The sequence below is a fragment of the Lissotriton helveticus genome, chromosome 3_2, assembly GCF_964261635.1.
Source record: "Lissotriton helveticus chromosome 3_2, aLisHel1.1, whole genome shotgun sequence".
NCBI classification, from domain to species: domain Eukaryota; kingdom Metazoa; phylum Chordata; class Amphibia; order Caudata; family Salamandridae; genus Lissotriton; species Lissotriton helveticus.
In genome coordinates this window covers 156,056,621-156,081,434 of record NC_136062.1, presented here as the reverse complement: position 1 = coordinate 156,081,434, position 24,814 = coordinate 156,056,621, and the positions used below count along the sequence as shown (strand labels likewise).

Genomic DNA, 24,814 nt, shown 5'->3' with positions numbered 1-24,814 from the left:
TTGACTTAACACCGTCAGGCAGGAAAGCGCACAAACAATGCTTGAAAGTTTATAAAGCAGCTGTTTTGGAGGAGAAGGGAAGGTTCTTTGTTAACATTTCTGAGTCGATTAAATCCTGCAAAGAGCTTTTTAACACTGTTAACTCCCTTATCTCCCCCTCATTTACTGACCCTGTGGAGTCCTCACAGGAGCTCTGCAACAGGCTTTCAGCTTTCTTCTGCACCAAGATTTCAGAGATATATGCTCAGCTAGAAGCCTAAAAACCTAAAGAAGGAGCTTGATGCCCAGTTGGAACTCCACTCTACTGAAAGTTCTAGCATTAATATGACTTCTAGTTTACTTTCCTTTCCGAGTTTGTCTCTAGAGACCCCAGATCTCCTACTAGAAGGAATAAAGGGGCATATTATCAAGTAAGGGCGTTACATTATCGCCGCTTTTATCGGCAGGAAACTGCCAAGAAAGCGGCGATAATGGGCTTGATAATATGCTCTATGAGTTCCAATCGAAGCCCATGTTATATGTGAAGACATCTAACATGGGCTTCGATTGGAATTCATAGAGCATATTATCAAGCCCATTATCGCCGCTTTATCGGCAGTTTCCTGTCGATAAAAGCGGTGATAATGTAACGCCCTTACTTGATAATATGCCCCAAATTCCGGATCTCCAATGGACCCTTGCCCCCTGAAAGTACTAAAAAGTGCAAAAGGTACTATCTTACCGCATCTTACCACCGTTCTAAACGTAGCCATCTCGAAACGGCAATATCCCCTTGCCTGGAAGGCGATGGTAGTTAGGCCACTTTTGAAAAAGCCTTCTCTGGATCTGCTGGATTTTAAAAGCTATCGTCCTATCTCCCTCTTGCCGGTTCCAGCAAAGATTTTAGAATCTTACCTGAATTCTCATCTGAGTGCCTACTTGAGGGACCATCAAATTATGGATGGCTCTCAACATGGGTTCGGAAGCAGTCATAGTACTGAAAGTGCGCTCACTGCAGTGTTCGATAACATCCGTACATAGGTGGACACAGGCCATACCACCTTACTAGTTTTACTCGATCTCACCGCAGCCTTTGATGCCTTATCCCCAGTGAGACTCGTGGAACGGCTCAGGAAGAAAGGTGTCTAGGGCTCTGCTTTAGGGCTATTTGCCTCTTTCCTCAGTGTGCGGACTCAAACAGTGAAATTGGGAAATTTCTACTCAGATTCTACTCCCCTTCTATGCGATGTGCCTCAGGGCTCTTCTGTGAGCCCTATGTTGTTTAATATCTACGTTGCCCCGCTAGCCAAGATGGTCGAATCTTTTGGTCTGGAGGTGTTGTCTTATGCGGACGACACCCAGATCATGATGTCCATCACTCATAACATCAGTGACGTTGCTTGCAATTTTAAAAGCTGTATGCAAGTAGTCTCGTCTTGGATGGTGCAAAACTATCTGAAACTGAATGGTGAGAAGACGGAGGTTCTCATTTTTGGGGACAAGGTTGACATCTGGTCTGGAGAGTGGTGGCCTGATGCTCTGGGCACTTGCCCAAGCCCCGACTCCCAGGGAAAAAATGTGGGAGTCTTCGTGGACAATTCTTTTTCCCTGAATCTGCAGAATAGCAGGACAGTGGCTACCTGTTTTGGGCTAATAAGTCTCATAAGGAAGATCTCGCAGTTCCTGTCGCTCGAGGCACGCAAATAAGTTGTCGTTGCTCTAATATTATCCAGACTGGATTATTGTAATGACCTTTATCTGGGCATAAACAAGGGACAGCTGTGGCACCTGCAGCTGGTGCAAAATGCTGCTGCAAGGTTGGTGTTTGACTTGCCTAAGCACAATTCTGTCTCTGCCTCTCTTTTTTCTCTGCACTGGCTTCCTATGGACCGCAGGATCATGTTTAAAACCCTTTGCTTCACCCATAATTGCATACTATGGTCTTGACCCTGATGGCATTAAAGCCCTCTTTCACCATTATGTCCCCACTAGGAATCTCAGGTCAGCAAGCAAGCACCTTCTCATTGTTCCTAGGTTTAAAAGGATGAGATGGGGCGGGAGATCCTTGTCCATTGCTGCAGCCAAATTGTGGCACTCTCTCCCTGACGCAATTTCGGGACAATGCTCTCACACTCTTTTTCGCAAGGTGTTAAAGACTTGGTTGTTCCCTTCGAAATCTGTATGAGTGTGCCTACCTGTCTGCATGTTGCTCTGTAGTTAGCTCCTTGACGCCCGTGGGCTAAGTTAGCACTTTATAAATATTATATTCTTTCATTCATTCATTCATGTGGCATAGCAGTTCAGTGTAACATTTCCTATTGGAGTAGGTTCAAGACTAGTGGTATGGCTGATCCCAATCTAGAATGGCACAATGAGCAAAATATGATGAACTGGAATGCAGCCCTCAGTGACTCATGTTGCTGCATTCCCCCATCACTTTTTGTGTGACTATATTGAGCACATTTTGTGGCCTGAGTGTAAGAGCAGCTTCACATGTGGGTGTATTTGCTTGGCCTGGTGTACCATGTCTTCTTTGGTGAAATCTGACATCTTCTTAACTTCCACGTTTCTTGTTCTGGTGTGCTTCGGTGGGTGTAGTGACTCTTCTCACTGTGGAGCCTGAGCTTGTAGCACTGTTGTAGCACTGTTGTCTTCTATATAATTTCAGGTGCATTAAAGTCCCTATAAGTAACGTGGTGTAGGAGGACCCGAGTCTATCTTATGTGGGTGTGGAGTTGGGTAATGTATTGTACTGAATGTGTTTTGTGGATGTGCCGATGTTCCATCTTTGTTTCTGTGGTCAGCGTTTTACTATTTAGGGGCACTGTCACCTATTTGCTTGACAGATAGACATTGTCATTATACTCTGCCAGCCATTTGGCAAAGATGATCTTTGTAATTTCTGTATGGATCTGGACCCTATTTCTTTTCTTTGCTCGGTTGGACCATAATGGGGTCTTTCAGAGACTGGCAGATGTGGCGCATCCACCAAAAATAGGCAGATGTCCTGTCCACTAATCGTTCAGTTCCTCTGCCTCATTTAAAGGTGGGGAACTGCTTGGTTTCTGATAACAGAGTCTACATTGCCTCCATCATTGCAAAACTTTAGAATTCACCAGCCATAAGCAAGTGAGCTGAAATCTCCTGAACTACAAGGAATTCATCAAGGTTGCTTGCTAAAAGATTATGGAGAACCATCTAGTGCTAGCTTTACTGCTTGCTAGATCCCTGAAAGTCTGTGAAAGGCAGAAGACAAAACTCAAAAGAAATACCACTTCTTGAGCTAATACTATTTGAGACTATAGTGTCCCACTAGTGCATAGTTTAAAATAGGAGGTCTGAGACTGAAATCAAAGCTTAACTTTCGTAAGTGCTAGAGTTAAACCCCCTGGACCTATCCCTCTGCTGAGCAGCAGAGAGGTGTGAGGTAGGACTTTTGCCAGATATTTGTGAAAGCATACCCTTCCTTGTATGACTCTCCCACATCTATTGCCTGATGGGTTCTTGGTGGTTAGGCTGGGAGGCCAAAACCCATCAGTAATCCTTTGCCTGGACTCTTGCTCTGTGAGAGCCTCTTACAGCTCACAGGTTAAGGCTAAGGGAGTGTCATAGTGCCAGTCGTGGGCTAGCAGCCAGTCACTTTGCATACAGACATCTAGTTAGGATCCCTTATGGTACTCAGAGATCCACAAGGGTGTAGCTTAACCATTACATGAGTGATCCACATACTGGGCAAGGCGCAAAGTACTGGCTCTCAGGCTGGGGCCAGCTCATGGTAATGCACCAGTCAAGATCATCTTGTAGCTACCTAAATTAAAATAGGACTGTGGGCATGCATGCCAAGCCAATGTAGGGAGCAGGATGGTTCATCGTATCTTTCTTGGTTCAGAGCCCGTGTCTAGGTCTTGACTAGGTCTGCAAGGAAAATATGTGCAGTCCACTCTCTTTTGCTGCCACATTCCTCACTACCATAAAAGGCTGCAGTGATGACTAACAGTATTGAAACATGAACTTCTCTTTGCCATCAAAATAGGTAAAGCCGATGGAGACTATGCATCAATTCACATTCAAGAAAAAGAAGAAAGAGAAGATGACATAGGAGAATTGAACTCGTTCCAGGACTGCACCGTACTTTACGACTACACGGCCCAGGTAATAATAAAACTTTACTCATTTGCAGGCTCACTACACTGATTGTCTTCCCTTAAGGCTATTGATAAACAGCAGTACTGGGCAGTCCCTAACAATCCGTCCAGTTTAAAGAGTGGGTCCAACTGATTTTATTATCAAAAAAAGAAGTTACGTATCTGAAGCAGTATATCAATTTTCAGTCACTCTCTCAAACTCCACATTTCTTTGTTTGTGATGGCTGGTTGAAGAGATATAGATCCTCTTCAAAGTAAAACAACTGCACTTTGCAGAGGGGCAACTTGTCATTAGAGCTATCACCGAATTATTGTCTGTGCCATTTCCTGGGATGGCACAATCTCAAGAATGTCCTCTGTCAGGGTGAGTACACCATCACAAAATGTATCCATAAAACTAAGATGTGCAGATTTGATGGCATAAGTCACAAAAACTCTGATGCACTCTCCAGTAATGAAACCGAGTACCCCTTACATAGATCAAGCATGTTGCTGTACCTATAAAGCAATATTGGTCGCCCAGTAAAAATATAACTAATCCTATCTCATGGCACCTCGTATCATCACCGCACGCCCCTTTTAATGCAAGACACTCCAGCATGTTGGCATTCAATAAAACAGCAAAATGAAGGATAATATACATAGGTTAGTACAGTGTGTCCGAGCCTTAAAAGACTGCCTGCAAAATGTCCATGAATTGTATTTATTTGATGCTCAAAAGCATTTCTGTCAATTAATTGGCATAAGCATGTTCCTAGTGCCTATCGCTATGTTGAACTACTACCATGTAGGAGTAGGCTGTTTGCTGGAAGCATGTCTCTGTAGAACCAAAAACAACACAGCCCAGACTTCAACCAAGCAAGGAGGCCAAGTTGATGGATATCAGACCCCTATGTCTGCAAACGATGATGGGCTTTTGGACTTTAACAGCAGGGACAACAAATACACTTTGATACTCCCTACAGTCGCTATTAGGAATTTGAGCCTGTCAGCACATTATTGAAAACCGAAACAGCATGCAGTGTGTGAATGAGGATGCCACAGGACTCTAGAAGACCACATTGGCCAAATACTCAAATTTCTCAGGTAGATCTATCAGTGAAATAAGTAACTTTTTAGTAGAACAAGAAAATAAAGTGGAGGCATCCACAAAAGGAATGTATAAGGATTGAACTAGAGAGTAAACCACTGATCACACACACTCAGACTCTGCAAATACCTTGGAACATTACCATGTTATAGTTGTTGTGTTTACACAACTTCATTGAAACTGCTGTTATTTCTTGTTCACTTATGTCTAGTTTCTACAACAGTTATTACAGAAGCGAACACCGAAAAGGCTTTTGGTTTAAAACAATTTTTTTAGGAATCCAAGTATAATATCCATGAAACTTGTTATAATTTGCTTTGAGGTTTACAAGGAGAGTTAAACCCACAACCTCAACAATTCAAACTCTCTGTCTATCTATTGTCAAAGTGACATCTTCCTCATCACTTTCATACAGTTCTCCTGCCCAATGGTCAACTCCACCTTGCCAGACAACCTATTTACCCACATGGAGTTACTGGCACTGCCCTTTTCCTCACATCTCTTTCCCGGTAACCCCTCATGAATGCATCTGTTTCGTTATCTCTATTAATTAGGAATGCCCTTCTTCAGCATTCAGTCATTAGAGTTATTTCGCAATGGACTCCACATTGCCTTTGTTTTCTCTTACACCTATATACCATCATCCGTTTAAAGACAAATCGCAATATTGGGCTACCCACATCACTTGCAATATCTTAACTCAAAGCACATTCACTTCCTCAAGTAGTGGGAGTTACAAACCCATAAACAGTGTTCCCCATAAGCCCTCACATCAGTTTGCGATCTTGCTAAGTCTTCTTATTTGAACATCCCCTATTAATGCCTCCTTATCCCACCAAGTATACCTGTCTTTCGTTTCACATGCACAACAGGCGCTCTTGACAACATTCAAACCAATAATTGCTTACATCTTAACTCTTCTTTCTATCCCTCCTCCCTTCATTTATAACCCCATATTCAATATACACCTCTACGCCCCATCAATGTTTTGATGCCTACCGTAAATCTTGAACTTACCTTTATTTTTCATTGGTCCACCCTTTGATTTAACCACTTACTCCCTACTTAATCAACTTATTCAAATGTTTCATTCTCCCCTTATTCCCTAGTGCCTAACACACCTAATACGAAATTGCTAGAGCTTTTCCATTATTCAGGGTTCCTTCTGTTGACCAGAGCGGCCTAATTGCTTTCTCTTTTTCTTTACAATCTATTCCAAAAGCCTTAAGATGATCACCTTCATCTGGCTTACCAACTATGCTTCTACGAGCAATCTGTGCCCCCCATGCATGTCTTTGAATTGATTACCACCACAACCACTACTAGTATAGACTCGCCTTTGACTCTTGACTAGACCTGCCAGGGGACTACAACATGCCCTTTTGACAAAGTCTCGCCTAGGAAGAGTTGGCTCTGCCTTTTTCTGGTTCTACTTTGATTCTATACTGTGCTACTCTTACACCTCTGCTACAGTAAATCACAAAATTAGACTTCTCCTCTTCGAGCTACAAATCAGCTCAGGTTGCCAGTGACTCCAACATCTTCATCTCATTAACCTACCTGTCCCTAGTACACTCACTTTGTCATGGGCAGCCTCACACCATATAGCACTTGAGGGCACTGTAAAGTTTGGTCTTCAAACTAGCTTAAAGAGTTAAAGATATTTCTCATCAACCACTCAATTTCACTCCCACATTTTTGGAAATCCATTTTACCATTTTGGTATTCAATTTGAAGGTGAGGAGTAATTCTCCTCCCTTATTAACATCTAGCCATCTTACTGCGTCTTCAAATTACATTATTTTGTCAGGATACTTGTTCCTTACAACATGTGTTTCTTCTAAAAGTGCCTACAACCTACTTAGAATAGAATAGAATAAAATAGAAGTAGCATTTATAAAGCGCATGGCTACCCATGGGCATCCCAGTGCTAAAGATTACAAGAAGCTAAAATTTATCTGGGGAAAAGCCACGTTTTCAACATCTTGCGAAAGTTCAGATGGTTAGTTTCCTTCCGCAGCTGAAGCGGGAGGGAGTTACAAAGCTTGGGGGCATTATAAGAGAAAAGCCGACCTCCACTTCTGGCTCTTTTAATCCTTGGTACACAGGCCAAGTGCAATTCATCCGATTGTAAAGGCCTGTTAGCTTGATATAGTTTAGCTAGGGAGGAGATGATCTTAGGTCGTTTCCCACTAAGCTACTTGTGAGTGATACAAAGCGCTTTGAAGTGGACTCTTTCCCGAATGGGTAGCCAATGCAGAGCTTTTATGGCGGGTTTGGCTGACTGCCGGTAGGGAATTCCCAAAAGGGTTCTTGCCACACAGTTCTGAATTATTTGAAGTTTAGAGAGCATTGCCTCTGGGGCTCCTAGGTAAAGTACATTACTAAAGTCCAGGCATGTTAAAATAAGCGCCTGGACTACAAGTTTTTTTGCTTGAAATGGAAGCAAAGGGAGTACTTTACAAAGCATTCTAAGCATGCTAAAACAAGCGGCAACTACTTTCCTGATTTGGACTTTAAGAGTTAGATCTGTGTCCAGCCAGAACCCCAAGCTTTTTATGTGTGGTTTAGGAGTGGGTGGTAATCCCATTGCAGTTGGCCACATCTCAATTGGTTTAAATAGTGCCGGATTACCAAGGAGCAAAAGCTCTGTCTTGTCTCCATTTAGCTTCAAATAGGAGTGGTTCATCCATTTTGCCACTTCTTCAAGACAAGTGCGAAGGCGGGGAGTGGATGTATCAGAATGGTTAAGTGAGACCACTAGCTAAGTGTCATCAGCGTATGTTATGATGTTCACTCCATAAGGCTGTATGATCTCTGCCAGTGGAGCCATATAGGCATTAAAAAGCGTTGGGCTTAATGATGAGCCCTGTGGGACTCCACATAAAAGAGGCCAAGATTTAGAAGTAGCTTTGCCCTCAAATACCTGGAAGGATCGCCCCTCCAGGAAAGATGTCAGCCAAATTAAGGCTGTTCCCGAGATGCCCAAATTTTTGAGACGGTCAATTAAGATATCGAGATTCACCGTATCAAATGCCGCACTCAAATCCAAAAGGATCACGGCAGATGAACTTCCTGAATCGAGGACTTTTCTCGAATATTCCATGACGGCAAGAAGCGCTGTCTCTGTGCCGTGACCATTAAGGCAATGGGGTAACCCAAAAGGTACTGGACCTGGGTATCCTACGTTATAGAAAAGACAATGGTCCAAAACCTCTATGATTTCTAAGCTAAATTGATCAGTGATCAGTCATTAATTACACAAATTTGGGGCATATACATTGATCTGCTCTATACATTTTATGTAAACATTCAATACAATCATAAGGGCATAAAATAAATGAACAACAGTTTTACACAGAATAATGATTTTTAATCCATTATCTCTTGGTCAAACTGATTACCAATGTTTATAACTGTAACACATTACAGATAAAAGTGGTTGCCCCAGGTAGAGTGTGCAACATTGCAGAAGGGTGCAGAAGAATGTGTAAAGTGATTAGAGAGGCAAGGAGTTTTAAGAGATAGTGACACAAAATATTCAAAAAAGATTCACAACACAGTGACGGATCCAACAATCATCCGACCTATGGAAACCTGACCACTGGAAATTTTCGAAAAAATTATTATTTTCTCTATTCCAAAGATGAATATATCATAGATTATGCACATCCATATAACGAACATCAGGGTACACGTTTATTTTTATATATACAGCGTTGACGTTTCGACTCGTCTTGGGGCCATACGGTTAATTACGCCTGGGCCATGCGAGTCTTCCTCAGGACAGGGAGTGGGACAACCAAGGGTTTTAAAGATGACCCTATAAAAAGGGGGAAAGGGGTAGATATTCATTTAAACTGTTGCCAGATCTAAAAATCTCTGGGGATATGCCCATTTATTTAAAAAATTTGCTTACCCTTTGCGGTGTAAAAGTGGTAATGATTCCCACGTATGGACAGGTAGTTCTCAGTCCTATAAAGATGAACAGTGGGATTTCTGTCAAAAGCCAATTTGAGGGTTTTACTTATCATCAATAATACCCAAAACAGGACTAATCATAAGTCTCTGTGCTGTGGCCGGAGCGAAATCCTGTTTGAGTTGGATGAAGGAGGTGGTTGGACTCAAAGTAGGCAGAGAGTGTAATATTTACATGTTTCTCCAGGATTTTACTAATTCTGGGGAGGAGGGAGATTGGGCGATAGTTGGCCAGACATTCAGAGTCGAAGGTGGATTTCTTTAGTAAGGCTCTGACCATAGCTTTTTTACAAGAGGGGGGGACTACTCCAGACAAAATGGATGAGTTAATCAGCTCTAAAATGACCGGACCAACCATCTCTGTTACTTGTTTAAGAATCCTAAGTGGAGCAGGAGCATTGGGTGAGCCACTTTTTATTCGATCAACAGTGGCTAACAGACAGTTATAGTCCATTATAGGGAAGGCTGCTAGACACATTTCCTTATCCTCTGTATGAGGCTTAACATGGTGTGTATAATTGGAATCTTTGATGGGAGAGAAAGATTTATAGATATTCTCCATTCATATCACTTAGCAATGATATTATTAAAAACCGTGCTCACTATTGAGGGAACTAGGCGCTACAGACACACCTCTCATTCATAGGTCTCAGGAAAACTGTTATTTAGGATCAGACCTCATGCTACCCAGCATGAAATTTAACAAAATTATCACTTTCTTTTTCAGTATTTATTCACAAAAGTCTATCGGTTTAAATAGAATATTTCAGTTGGACCACAATGTTATTGTCAGGGGGTTCTCGCAGCTCATATTCCCAATGACCATGGTGCTCTCTGTTAAAACATTGCTAAAATATTTGACTATATACAAGTCAAAACTATTGGCTTTGTCAATGCTATGTGTGAAAGCAGTCTGCAGTCAGTAACTTGTATAATCAATGGATGGCCATTTCAAAGTATAGGTGTTCCCTACTGCAGAATATGAGTAGAACAGTATCCACAGCCCCTACTGGAAGAAATCATAGCATTATATGCTGAAGAAGTGAACATGACAGGCATAGACTCCCTAAGGAGATGTTACTCTATATTCTGTGTGGGTTGGTGGCTGGGGGAGTTGTTAAAGTCTCCATATAACACTGGTCTAAACATTCAAAATTGGTAATGAAGCAGTGCTGCTGGACTTTCCCCAATCATCTTCTTCTTGCAGGTGCTTTTCTTGGGTTACAGAGCTTCTCAACGTGCTTAGGCTGTGCATGACCTCTCCAATCTCTTGGGGTGGGATGTCATCAGCTTGATGCAATGGAATCTTCTAAGGTACAACTACCTCAAAATTGATGCCACAGGAATCTGAAGCTTAAATAAACTAAGTGAGGAACAATAAAAACTTTGACCTGTAAAGTTTTGTTAAGGACACAATGACTGTCAGGAAGTGGTGAAGTTGAAGACAGAGAAGGGAAGATAAAGGAGATGGCGGCACCAGGTGCTTCACTGGAGAGTTGACAGGAATGGTTAAGAAATGGCATATGAAATCACTGCTTGCGGGAGACCACAATATGGGAGGGCATGGGGTTGGTGTGTATGTGTATTGGCACTTATGTATTACAAACCTAGCTCAGAAAGAATGGCACCCTAGGCGTAGTAGTGAGCAACAAGTTATAGGTATCTATATAGTTGCAGGGCTACTGCACTTGGGAGTAGAGAAGCCTGGAGATTCCTATTGTTAGCAAATGAGGTAATGTTTTCAACTCAGGATAGAAGTAAAGAAGAGAAGTAGTGAGTCTGATCTGCGCTAGGATGATATTACAGATCCTTGTATTGTATTCAGAGAAGGCCAGTCTTCTGGTTTTACTTGCTTCCTCCTGCATCTCTTGTTTCTCTCTCTAGTGATGTCATGGCTTCTTATGTTGCATTGATCCCCTGAAACAATGATTGAGTTTGGTCTGAAGTAGAACATTTTGTTAGTTCAGCCTCAGGTCTAAAGATGATACAATACCTTTAGCTAATACAGGCAGTCTGTAGGTGATATATTCATATTTTGTAGGTGAAGCCTGGTAGACAGTGAAAGCTATCTAGCTGCAAAAGACCTATTGTGCGCTTATGAAGAACTTACAGAAGCTTACAATCCGCCCATTGCTTACCATTGACAGGCTGTATTGTCACTATAATTTCCTTGCTTGGCCAGGCTTTCCTTGTCCCAGATTGTCTATCTTGTGCTTGACCCTCCTCTGAAGCATAGGCTCTTTAACATCTCTCTTACTGGCTGGTTGCTGGCCTTCCACTGGTCACTTATAAGGAACTACTTTTTTTTTTATAAACTTTTTATTAGTGTTTTGCAATAGTAGTTATACATTACATTGCCGACGTTTCGTGGGTACATACATTAGAGTAAGGTCAAAAGTACAGTGCGCGTTCACATTTTTACATTTGTTATCAGTCTTGTGCTCTACAACCATTCTTTGACAAATCCTAAGGGGGTTATCATCATTGACGGCATGCCCCCAACCCGGATACCTTAGTCACTAACATCTGACACTGAATCAACTCGTGGAGGATCACAGATCTTTCCCAATAAGCGTTCCATTTTCCCCACACCTGTGCTCATTTCTGGGGGCATCCCTGTGTACATAGACCACTTTCCCTGCTATCATTGTGCAGTCCCTATCACAACACCATTGACGATAGGTGGGAATCCACCCCGTTCCCCAATATTGGGCAGTATTTTGAATCGCAATCATCATACCTAATGTCGCCCAGTCCTGATCCCTATGATTCAGATCCGTAGGCTTCCTGATATTTAAGAGACATCTCCTTTGCTCTGGCAGCACACTAGCTCCACTGACCTGCGAAATTGCTCGCATGACCGCCCTCCAATATGTTGTGATCCCCGGACATTCCCATGGTATGTGATAAAATTTACCTGTCTGTCTACAGTGTCGCAAGCAAAGTGATGTGTCTGTCCAGCCCAGTCTGTGCAGCAATGTACGTGTGTAATATATTCGATGGACGATTTTCAGTTGCACTGATTTGAATTTTGAGGATATCGCTACCTCTCGTGGGCACGCAAGGGCATCCTGCAAGTCTGTTTCATCGAGTTCCCCAATGTCAAACTGCCAACATTCCTTGAGAGTTCCTGTGGGGTCTGGTTGGTTATTTATAATTTTCTGATAATTCTTGGAGATTGTTGTTCTAGTCATCTGGGGGCATATGTAGGTAATTTCCAATTTGCGATTCCCAAATAGCGATTTTTAAGGAATCGCTATTTGAGAATAGCAAAATGGAATGTAAATAAAAATTCGCATTTTTTTGCGTATCTCTAACATTCCTTAATTGCGATTAGCAAATTGCTAATCGCAATTAATGAATGAGTGTCCCATTCATTCATATGGGCTAAGAGGCCCTCTATGGGAGAGTTAATTCCCATAGAAGCCCATGTTAACATCATAACATGGGCTTCTATGGTAATTTACAAGGGCGTATTATCAAGCCCATTATGGCCGTTTTATCTGCAGTTTCCTGCAGATAAAACAGCGATAATTTTAACACTGGTCATTGATAATATGCCCCCTAGTTACACTAACTCCTGTTGGCACTCCATTCTACACAGTAGTAATGAGAGGTATTGTTCTGTTAATACATAACTCTGCACATCGAAATAAATATTGGCTTGGATGATGAGCACATGTATTCAAATGTGTCCATACTAAGATTTACAGAGATGCAAATGTTTCAAATGTCAAGAAGTGCATATCGCTGCAGGAAGCAATCCTCCCCACACCCTACCCCAACTCCCTATTGAAGGCAATCTGAAACTTCAGCAGCCAAAATTGAAGCTACGTTTTGACAGAGAGGGGTCTTACACCCACTACCATATATATCCGTGACCGGTTTGTGCCAGTATGATCGAGAATACAACACATATAGGCCATTCACATAAACCTGAAGAAGGCCTTACAGTCATCTATAATCCCACCACTTCATGCCTGCTACAGCAAACCTGTTATTAAGAGACTTTCAGCCAGATTCATCAATGTCCAAATCTGCGATTGTTAAATTGCGAGACAATGCGCATCGCAATTTAGAAATCGCAGAACGGCATTCATGAAGTATTGCGATTTAAAAATGCGATTCGCAAGCGGCCGCAATCGCCGATTGCGAGAAGCCAGAAATCGGTAAAAACTCGCAGATTCTGCCGATACCCCTGTTGAAATTGCAAATTCGCAATTACCAATATCGCAAATAGCGATCTCGCTAACTGCGAGATCGCAAAAACGGGAAGTCGCATCCTGAGCACAGTGATGACATCACAACCAGGAAGTAGGCAGCTCCCACCCTCATTCAGCAGTGGGAGGCTGAAGTGCAGGCAGCAGTTGTGGAGCTCACCTCCAGCATTCCCACAGGACTACAGCAGGAGACACCACAGTGGCAAGCATGGCACAGGATGCAGCAGGAGCTTCCACCAGTGGGAGAAAGCGCAAAATAAAGTTTTCAGAGCAGGAGCTCGAACACCTAATTGAAGGAGTTTCCAAGGATCACAACTGCCTATTTGGCAGTAACTCCCGAAGGGTACCAGAGGCGGACAAAAGGCGCATATGGATGCGCATCCGTGCCAAAGTCAACGCCGTGGGGGTGACCCAGCGCTCGGTGGACGAGCTGAAAAAGCGCTGGTATGACTTAAGAGGGCGGGCAAAAGAACAGATTGCTGAGAGGCTGGGGGAGCAATTAGCGACAGGTGGAGGGGAGCCCCACCCCACTGGAGGACCAAGTGGAGGAGACCATCAACCAACAGGCCTGCGTGGGTCTGACCCAGCTTGACTCCTCCCGACCCACCCAAGACACACAAGGTAAGTGCCATGCGACTGCAACCCCCTGTCCCCTAACATCGTCCATGACTCCAGTGCATCCCATAACAAACCCCAATCATGCAGCCAAAGTACAGCTCCATAGCGCAATTGCATTGTGGGACATGTAGTCTGCCCACAATTACCATCCTTTACCATAGAGCCTGACATGTCCAGTGAGAGTCAATCCTGCAGCGGGACAGGGAATGGTAGACTGCATGCATGTAGCAAGCCTAACTGTGTACGGAACATGTCACTAATCAACGTCCACTTCACATCACAGGTGGCGCTGATGTCCCCAGCACAGACAGCGAGGCCCTGGTGATTCAGGAGAACACGGAGGACACAGAGGGGGATACACATCATACCCCACAACCCGGACCATCAGGGCAAGCTGCCACAACAGCGGTCATCCCACCACCCGCCCCTGTGGCCCGTGCCACCCCCGTGACAACAGGCGCTGCTGTAGCACCACGCTGCACACAGCCACCAGTGGGGCCTGCAATACCAGCAGCAGGTTGCCAACAAACCCGCCGCCCTGCGGCTGTGAGGAGCCAGACGAGCGGTCTGGTCAGGGAGCCGCGCACCAACACATCCCGCGCTGGCAGGGGCAGAATTGTGCGAGCAGGTGGGCTCTCTATTAAGCGCAGGATGCTGAGTGTGCACCAGACCCAGGCCCGACACCTAGCCGCCATCCACCTCCAACTGGACAAGATGGCACGTAATGTGGCACATATGACAACAGCTGTGGAGGCCAACACTCAGGCAATGTCCAGGCAGCGGAATGTCAATCGCCGCAGACACCGCCAACTATTGACCCGCTTGTCGGTGTACACGCGGTCAAATCACATTATTGGGAATGACACCTCCCAGCTCTCACGATGCTCCCTGGCCATGCAGGGCCAAATGATGCAGTGCTACCAGGACGTCGCAACAGCCCTGGAGAACATAGCAACAGCCATGCAGGGCATGCAGGACACTGGCCATGGCCAGGCGGGGGGGCAGACGACAACAGTGAGGCAACATCAAGCCACAGCAGCCAGTACATAACACCGGTCGTAGCACCCCGCCGCAGCAGCAGGCCCTCTGCTGCCGCACGGCAGAATCTGGAGGAGGACGTTGAGAGGAGGTAAGGGGCAACTACCCGGAGACGCCACTGAACTGTTGTGCATTACAATGAGGCCACATGCTGACGCAACAAGCATGCCATACAGACTAACCTGGACATATGACGCAATATGTCAATCTTTTCACACTTTTCAGAATGCCATGTTTATTGTGCAGTAACAGTAACTAAAATTCTGAATAACGTAAAGTGCCTCATGTCATTATTAATGTTGTCATGCATGAGTTGAGTAATGGGTGTGGGGAGTGGGGGCCCTAGAAATAGTTCATGCAGATTTGGTTGCGGCGCCTGTGTCCTTCTGCTGGATTCTTCCCGCGTGCATGACGCACATGTGCAGGTGGCCGATTGTCCCCTTCTTACTCACTGCCAGAGATTTCAACAGGGATCCTGCGCTTGGTAGCAATGTTGTGAAGGATGGCACACACGGCCACGATGCGGCAGCAGACCTCAGGATCGTATTTCATGGCCCCACCTGTCTTGTGCAGTATGCGGAACCTGCTGTTCAACAGGCCAAATGTCCTCTCAATACAGTTCCTTGTGCGAATGTGTGATGCATTAAATCGCCGTTCTTGTGGAGTTGCAGGGTTGAGGTATGGGGTGAGGAGGTACTCACGGAGAGCATAGCCGCTGTCACCTGTATGTAAGGAGCAGAGAGTGAGTGCCTGTTCTGCGCAGCCACATGATCACAACGTACACATTTGGGGCATGTGTACTTACCCAGTAGGTGTCCTTCCCCAAAGTCTCCCCTGGCCAGCCGTGTGCGGATGCCGCTGTGCCTGAAGATGAAGGAGTCATGTGTGCTCCCTGGGTACTGTGCCACAATGTCCGTGATTATTGTTTTGGCATTGCACACCATCTGGATGTTGAGGGAGTGGTAGCATTTCCGGTTGCGGTACATGTACTCCGTCTCAGCAGGTGGGCAAATATGGACGTGCGTACAGTCAATACATCCAATGACGTGTGGGAATTGAGCTACATTGTAAAATTGCAGCTTTGTATCATTGAGGTCCTGTTGGCTGGTGGGGAATGATATATAGTGGTGTAGCCGGGTCAGCATTGCCTCCAGGAAACTCCTTAGGCAGCGGGACATGGTGGGCTGGGAAACCCCCCCTGCAACTGCGACCATCCCCTGGAAGCACCGGAGGCAAGGAGGTGCAGGCAGCACAATACATGTGTGGGCACGGCATTGGTCCTCCTTGTAGGGTGCTGCATCAGGGGGTCTAGGTCCCGGATGAGCTTGATTATCATGGCCCCACTCAGGCAGCACTTGGCATAGATTTGCTCCCTGGTTTGGCCCAGAAGGGTGACCCGCTGGCGGAATATCCGCTCCTGTATCCTCCGTCTGTTGCGTGCAGCTCGCTGCAGCCTACGCCGCCTCACCAGCATGTAAAGTCCAGGCATTGTGGGAATCACCAGGCTCCAGCTGCATGTCCTTAAATGTGTTTGATCAGCCCTGCACCTGTTGGGAGTGACCTAACTGTTTTTTGAATATTTTTTTTTTCAGTACTGGTTACCACCTGATTTGAGTTCTTCTTAAATTGCGCGTCGCAAATAGCGATTTTCACGTTTTTCGCTTTTAGCGATTTTTCATGAATGGCTTTTTTGCGAATCCGCTATTAAATTCGCAGAATCCATGGTTCCTCGCAATTTCCGATTCGCAAATGCCCATCCTCCAGGATTCTGCAAATTTAATAGCGATTTCGCTATTTTTAAATTGCGAATTCGCTATTTTGGTTATTTGGGTTTCTTGAATTCCTTCCCTTCAAATTGCGAGCGTAATTGCGAATTCGCAGCTATTGCGAGCGCAATTTCCTTTCATGAATCTAGCTGTTTATCACTAAGAACATAAACAACACTTTCTCAACATTCTTGACACTGTGGATCACAAGAAATACATCATAAACTAACCTACTCAAAAGGTAACACTCTTGACCTTTTCTCCATAATGATAACCATGGGCTTCCATAAATTGGTACCACTGAACTGGACTGACCATGTCATGATCCTATTCCTCCTTCAGGGCATACCACACGCTCGTTGAGGTCAACATCAATCCACCAAATAGTAACATATTTTCTTCAAGGACTTCCTACCAGATTCTCTTAACAAAGATTTTACTGCTGCAGCAACCATTAGTCACCCTCCCGTCCACATCATCTCAATCACATATTTATCCTTCCTTTAAAACATATAGCAGAAAAGGTAGGTGCCGTTCAAATGCATTCAACCAGCAGCCGATTGTGTGACTATAAATATAGTTTCTAACCATTATACGAGAGAGAGAGAGTTGGAGACTATCCTGGTTACAGATAATATCCTTTTCATGACCGAACCAGGCCTTCTGGGCCTCCTTGACTTGGTAGTGGCTTTTGACATTTTCCACCTTTAAGTGAAGATAACCTTCTTGTCAAATAATGTAGGTTTTAACAATCCTGTTACAACGCTGTTATATCCGTATGTAGGCACACTTACAAAATGATCAGGGTGCCATTTTTAACTACAGATCTGAGAAGGTAAATAAAAAATGGGAAAAAAGTAGTAATGCGGAAGTGCTTTTTTTAAGGCAGAGGGACCGGAACACATTTTCTGCCTGGTTCTCCTTCACAAAAAAAGATAGTGGCTGTGGGGGGGAGGGAAGAGGGAAGGGCATGGGTCTATGGGGGAGCAATGTGGGAGTAGGCAATGGGGAGTGGATGAAGGGGAAAAGCTGCACATAGGGTGTGGAGGCGCAAGCACATGTGCGAAAAAGAAACTTAGAGCATGTGGAGGCAATGAGTTTGGTGGAAAAGAAGCACACATGAGAGAACTTGCATCACAAGGAAGACAGCAGCAGTGAGCACAGGGTGGGTATTTGGCGGGGGTGGAAGCACATAAGGGAGAAAGCAGGACAACACATGTACTCTAATCAAGTACTTAAAAAAAAAAGTAGAAAGTTGAGGATGGACTTTTAACAGATCACGGGGAATATGTAGGTAGGTGTTTGTGATTCGTAAACGCCGTAATTAGGTGAATTTCGGCGTTTGCGAATCGCAAACGGCGTTTTGGTATGTAGGTGCACATTAGCAAAATAAGGAATCACAAAAATTGCGATTCCTTATTTTGCTCAAGCCTTTAAGGATTCGCAATTATGCGATTCCTTAAATGCTATGTAGGAGTGAATTTTAAAATGAGATTTTGGCTTAAGGAATCGCAAAATACCACCTACTCCAAGTGGATGGTATTTTGCGATTTCCTTTCAAAATGCATTTTTTTTTAAAATTCAAAGTGTCATGTGGCGCACAGACATGCCCTTAGGGCATGTATGTGCGCCACATGTACTTAGAGGCACATTCCAGGGGTGCAACATGTGTCCTTTGAACACCCTGGCACCCTTGGAATTGCGATTCTCAAGAACTCTTAGAATTCTGACCAGAACCTGAAAGAAAGAGAAACAACTTTCTCGGACGTGTTAAAATAGTCCCTGTCTATTTCCCTCGTGTGTGAGAGTACGGTCTTGAGCAAAATATTGAGTGGCTCGCGGAAACATTCCCTTGAAAATATCTAACATTAAGGCTCCTAGCTGGTGGCAGGAAAGAGAACAGTCTTTCTTATCTGTCTCTAGGTGCACAGTCACATGGTGGAAACCTTGGCAATTATCAAGTTAGATGAGGACACCTGCAACAGTGATCCAGCTGGAATCATGAGTTTGTATCCAACAGTAACTTAGCTGAACTAGTAGAAAAGGAAGGAGCGATGTCTTAAGACAAAATTAGCCTAAACTTAGATTTCTCGTTAAAGAGACGCCTTGAACAGAAAACCGACAGTTCAAAGACATGCTTGCTTGTTGGTGCAATATAAGTCTAAGTCAAACACTTGGAAAATGCAGCTCAGACCTGTTCCAAGTGCAGTTTCTTATACCATACATTGGGGTTGCCACTTCCTTCCCTACAACTTCACTCCAAGCCTCGGGTCACTTCACTCTCGCAAGGCTGTCTCCCTTTCAAAGCTTGTGGACCAGCTCTGAAACAACAATCCAGACACACAACCTGTCTCTCAGCTCCCCGCAGCACAGACACTCTCCTCTAGTCCCACGGAGGCGGCTTCCATCTCAACTAATCATGCCCTTCCCCACTGCCCTGTGTTTCTGAACATGAGTGCCGATACCCATCTAGAGACACCGGGAAAACATTGCTGCCACAATGATATCACTTCCTAATCCTGGAAAAACATTAGCATATACATCATTTGCTTTTCTTATCAGACATCTGACTACTTGTGCAGAATGTATTTAAGAGCACACACTCTAAACTTAGGTAATTCATTAGTACATCTTAAATACATACTCCATGCACATTAAAAATGGGACAATAGAGTCTACCCAGCCCTACATGTCTCTCTGTTGTAACAGTGACCTAACACAGGGTGCAGCCCACAAAATGGGGTATAGATATATATGATGTGCTACACTGGCATTTCATTGACAGACCCAGTGGGGGTCCTGCTTGGGCGTATAGTAAACTGGTATGTACTACAGAGTCACAATCCTCACTGTGCCCCAGATTACCTATATAACTCAACGCTTCTCCGTATAGTCAAGCATGCCTGAAACCTATGAGTTTATTAAGGGTGTTTAAGCTTTAGTTCATTACTCCAGGTAAAAGGGCACAGAGTTTCCAGTTCAAGTTTTGCCTTTAACAAAACATTATTTTCAGGTAAATTTACCAATTTGTGTTTACTGAACCAAGACTTCAACTCCCAGAATCCCTGTGTTGGAAAGTTACACTTTCTGCAGGGCTAACCTGATTTTATTTTATTTCTGGCTATAGAAATCTGTGCACTTTACCCTTTCTAACAAGTGGTAACGTGTTCGTGCCGCTCCTTTCAGCACAGTGACATTTGGAATACCCCTAACTAGCATATTTAACTTACCTACAAGTGCCTAGTATATGGTGCACCCAGGCTACCCAGCTCCTGTAAGTTCAATGTAAGTACTACCTGACAGCTTGATGGCTCCCTTGTGGTGAAGTTTGAACTGCTTTCTGGATAGGGACAATGGGTCTTAAGGGTAAGGAGGAGTTGTTCTCCCCTTGACAAGATTGACATGTGGATGTGCTCAGTCACTCACCACACTTCAAAGGGGCATCCCCTGTTTTAGGCAGATGTAGCTCACACTTGGGCCTGTGTCCCCTTTTGTCCTTCTAGTCAGCCAGTGGGAGCGATCACTGCATCAGAACTGGTTTAGAGCGACTACTGGGGTGGGGCTGTGAGCATCCTCTTTGACATTAAAATGTTGAGTTCTGCTAGAACTTCACATCCTGCTTGACAGGTCTGCTGAGGATTTTAATATGACACTTGTGACGCACTTTAAAGAGGCCACTCCTGTCACAGGCAAATGTTAGCTGACACTTGGGCACAGACCTACTTTTGTCCTCCCAGCTAATCAGGCCCTAGTCAGAGGGGGACTCTCTTTGACATTGCAGTGTCTAAGCCCATTGACATGTTTGCTGGGTTTGAATATTACATTTGAAGTGCAAACAGAATGGCGACACACCTTGTGTGTATCCTTTGTCAGGTTGCTGAAAGCTCAGCTTTGATTTTACCTGACTTCTATCTCTGAGTTGGCTGGGGGTACAGGGACTGTCTAAAATTGGATTTTAGTGTTAGATGTGGGAGAACACCAGGATTTCCATAGTATACTCCCAACAGACACTTCTAGCTCTCAGAGACTAAGGTTAATGTGACCGAAGACTTTGGCCATCTAGAAAATGCCTAAAGTAGGTAGGATTAGCCCCCAGAACATTTGCCATATTTGTTAGGGGGTCACACCCATTAGTTCATGTCAGGCAAAAATGTGGGACCTCCATGCACACTCTTCAGTAAATGTGTGGACTTGTGGAAGATCAGAAGAGGACTGAACTTGTCGTTTGAGACCTGAGAAGAGCCTAGAACACTGGACCTCTTCCTCTTGTACCCAGGGCAAAGAAGTGGACTCCAAGGGTCTTAGGGCTAAGCGTTTTAGGTTATAGGAACATCAGAAGCCTTTTCTACAACTGCCCAGCTAACTAGTGGCAACTGGACCAGGACTGTGCCCTGTTGTCTGGTCCCCTACCTGACACCATGTGTGTCTCTAACTACCTCCCTGAGGTCCTGGGATGCTTTAAAAGTCTACACATGTGATGGATTGAAACTTAAAAGACTAAAGTCAGGTGGAAAAATGTTTGACCAGAGCAAACCTGCTCAGTATATCTAATCCACTCTCCATTGCAATCTACGTCAAATTGCACCCCAGTTCCCGTTCTACCGCATCAATTGACCATCATTGGTACTTTATTTTTGGTGCTGTTTCTTCTTAAAACTTTAAAAATCCATATCTCCAGTTCCCCTTATTGATTTTTTTTGTCATTTTGGTGTTATTTTTTTTATTAAATTTCACTTGACCTACTTACTGTTTTAGTACTGCATGCATATTTACATATTTAGTGACTTTAAGGGTTCACTTTGACAGGGATTGAGATTATTATTTAAGGTGGTTACTTACCCCCTCAACTAATTACCCAGCTTCTTACAGATTGTTACCCTTAAATTTAACCCCATAGCTGGAAACGAGCTACTCCACCGCCAGCGACATGGTGGCATCTAGAAATGGTGTGTGCATATTAGATTCTGGGCACACTTTATAACTGCTGTCAGCGAAAAAGTAACTTTATTTACAACCACTTATTAAAATAGGTTTGTTTCAACACTGCAATTTGCAACCTAAACCCTTGAATGAGTTTCCAAATGGCAGCATCAACGCAAATCAGAAAACAAATAGAAGGTGCTGGCAGTCTGCTTAAACTTGCAAACAAAGAACAGGTCCACAGCCTGTCATCCGCTTCCAAGTCATATAAGTGAATATAACAGTGATGTTGGTGATTGTGGTCCTGATAGTGGAAGTGGTAGTATTGGTGAGGGTGGTGATAGTGATGGTAGAGGTGCAGTAGTGTAAGATAGAGGGTTATTTCTTGAGTACAAGACCAGAAAAGAAGTAGGTGGTGTACAGATGGAAGGATGCTGTGAGAAAAGAACAGCAAGAGGTGCTGCTGGGCGGGAATCAGGTGCATTTAGAGACATATGCAGGTACATGTTGGGGTTGTAACAAAATGCCCTGCATTCTGGTTTCTGTAGGAATAGCTGAAATTCGGTGCTATTTCTTCTTAAAACTTTAAAAATCCATATCTCCAGGTCCCCTTATTGATTTTTTTTGTCATTTCGGTGTTCTTTTTTTAATTAAATGTCACTTGACTTTCTTACTGTTTTAGCACTGCATGCATATATACATATTTAGTGACTTTAAGGGTTCACTTTGACAAGGATTGAGATTATTATTTAAGGTGGTTACTTACCCCCTCAACTAATTACCCAGTTTCTTACAGATTGTTACCCTGGAATTCGGGTGCTTGGAGGGCTGCATACAGGTTCTCATTCTAACAGTGCCACAAGGGTGCCGCTGTAAGATAGGTCAACTCTGGTTTCAAATCTCAGGAACCTGCCCCAGAAGTTCCATTTCAACATTGTGGAGAACGTCAAAATAAGTGCAGCAACATCTCCGTTTTCACAGCATATCTGTACTGTCTACAACATAGACACCAATAACTGCAGAAGTTAGCATTTTCTTTCACAAAGAAAAGCAATAAAAAACAATGATGGTGCGATTCAGGCAATGACAAAGTTTCATGCTAAATGATAACTATCCTTACCACTAAACTCATAAAGATTTCCCTTTTTTTGCAAGTGAAGATAGACATGGCAGTCGATAGTTTTCCCAAATGTAAATACCAAACAAATAATCACTATTGCTTACTAACCTGACACAGACTCTCAATGTGTCATGAGCATGCAACTGCCAGAAAATGGTTCTAGCAAAAGCAAAACTAAGGTTTGAAGCAAACATGCGCATGACATGTACAGGCAGGGCGGGGTTTTGGCACCAAGCACCAATAACTATAGTTTTGTTTTACCATGAGAAGTAAAAACATAAAAGAGCAAGAAGCAATACAACTATTGTTATTCTTGGGCTGTGGAACAAAAAACTCAAAAGCATTCCGGATCATTATAAATCAAGTTCAAGTTCAAAGGCTTTATTTCGATAAAATCATATCATAAAAGGATCACAATGATATAAAAAACATTTACACAAAGACAAACTTTCTTTTACAATTAGGAGCACACATTATTAAAACTTTTTCTTAAAAAGTAGAATATAAATCAAGAGAATTAAACATTTAACGCAAGCCTTTTTGCTCTAATAGACCATGTCCACGATAAGAACTTGGATAGACCACAGACATATAATGTACGGGTATCAGATATTAAAATGCGGAGTGCTTCACTTGAATGCCTGGTACCCATATCCCGACAAATGGGTTTGAGCCACCGTTGCCTTGGGAGTACATAAGCCGGGCAAACGAATAAAATATGTGGAACAGTCTCAATGCTAGTTGTAGAAAAAGGGCAAAAGGGTGTAGTTTGGGGCAGGGGTTTCCAGTGGGCCGTTAGTGCACACACAGGGAGAGCCCCAACCCTAAATCTAAAGTATATGGCCCTATCATAGGGTTTCCAGATAATATCTAGATAGAGCTCTCGGAATGGTGTATCCATGTGTTTTAGAAACTCTTCCGTTAGCCTGCCAAGTGATGGGTCAATGGTGGTTCTAGTGGCAACCCATTTCCAGTAAAGGATCTTAAGGGTGGCTTTCGGGGGAGAAGACCGGCTAGTCCAGGCTTCGCTAAGTCCCAGCTCCCCAAATAAAAATTTATGATCTCTAAGCCATTTTATTTGTTGCCATCCTACCATTGACAGTACCTCCGCCAGTCCCTTTGCATACTTAGTAAGTTCAGGGGTTCGCCATAGTCTAGCCCACAGGAGCAACGGCCGATATTTTGCTAGCTCACTAATGGACTGGCAGGCCAGCTCGAACAGCAATGGTAGCGTCGGTGTACTCTGCGGAAGTGACATAATGCCCCTTAAAAACATGTTCTCAGACCTAGTTAAAAGATCGGTGTTAGAAAAGCCCCAGAGCTCAGCGCCATACAAGGTAGCGCTGACACCCTTTGCCTTATAAATATCAATTACAGGAGCAATTGGCCTGGTCGTGGAGGAGCGCTGCTCTTTAAGGAGCACCCGCGTAACCCTCTTATGGGTTAGCAACATTTTGGTAAGGTGAGGGGCCCACTGCATGGTATCCGTAATACGAATACCCAAGTAATCAAATACAGTGACCCTCTCGAGGGATACTTGGTTTACAGTAGGGGGTCGCCCAAGTTTTTTCGGGGGATTTAGCATCAAGAACTTTGTCTTCTCTGTGTTAATTACCAGACCACGCTTGGTGCAAAAAGCCTGAAAGCTGTCTAGAAGGCCTTGAAGGCCCACCGGGGTCTTAGATAGTAGGAGCGTATCATCGGCGAATAAGAGTGTAGGGATTCGCTCTCCCGCCAGAGATGGTGCGTCTGATGGTTTTTCAAGCAGATGTTCAACAACCCCATTCACATATAGCGAAAAAAGGGTTGGGGCAAGGACGCACCCCTGGCGGACCCCTCTCCCCACCGGTATCCTGTTAGTTTTCTGCCCCTCAGTGCCCCACCTAACTTGCGCAAAGCTCATGTAACCTCACAAGGATAGACAAAATATTAGGGGGGAT

At 44.0% G+C, this 24,814-nt stretch overlaps 1 protein-coding gene across 2 annotated transcripts in view; it reads left to right on the top strand.

Annotated features, from left to right (window-relative positions):
• The window catches only part of PSTPIP1 (proline-serine-threonine phosphatase interacting protein 1), a 643,783-nt gene that overhangs the window by 576,473 nt on the left and 42,496 nt on the right, over positions 1-24,814 (top strand). For both annotated transcript variants that reach the window (XM_078684947.1, XM_078684948.1), the window contains one exon: positions 4,013-4,131. In XM_078684947.1, coding sequence (XP_078541073.1) covers positions 4,013-4,131 — 119 coding nt within the window. The remainder of the gene's footprint in view (positions 1-4,012; positions 4,132-24,814) is intronic.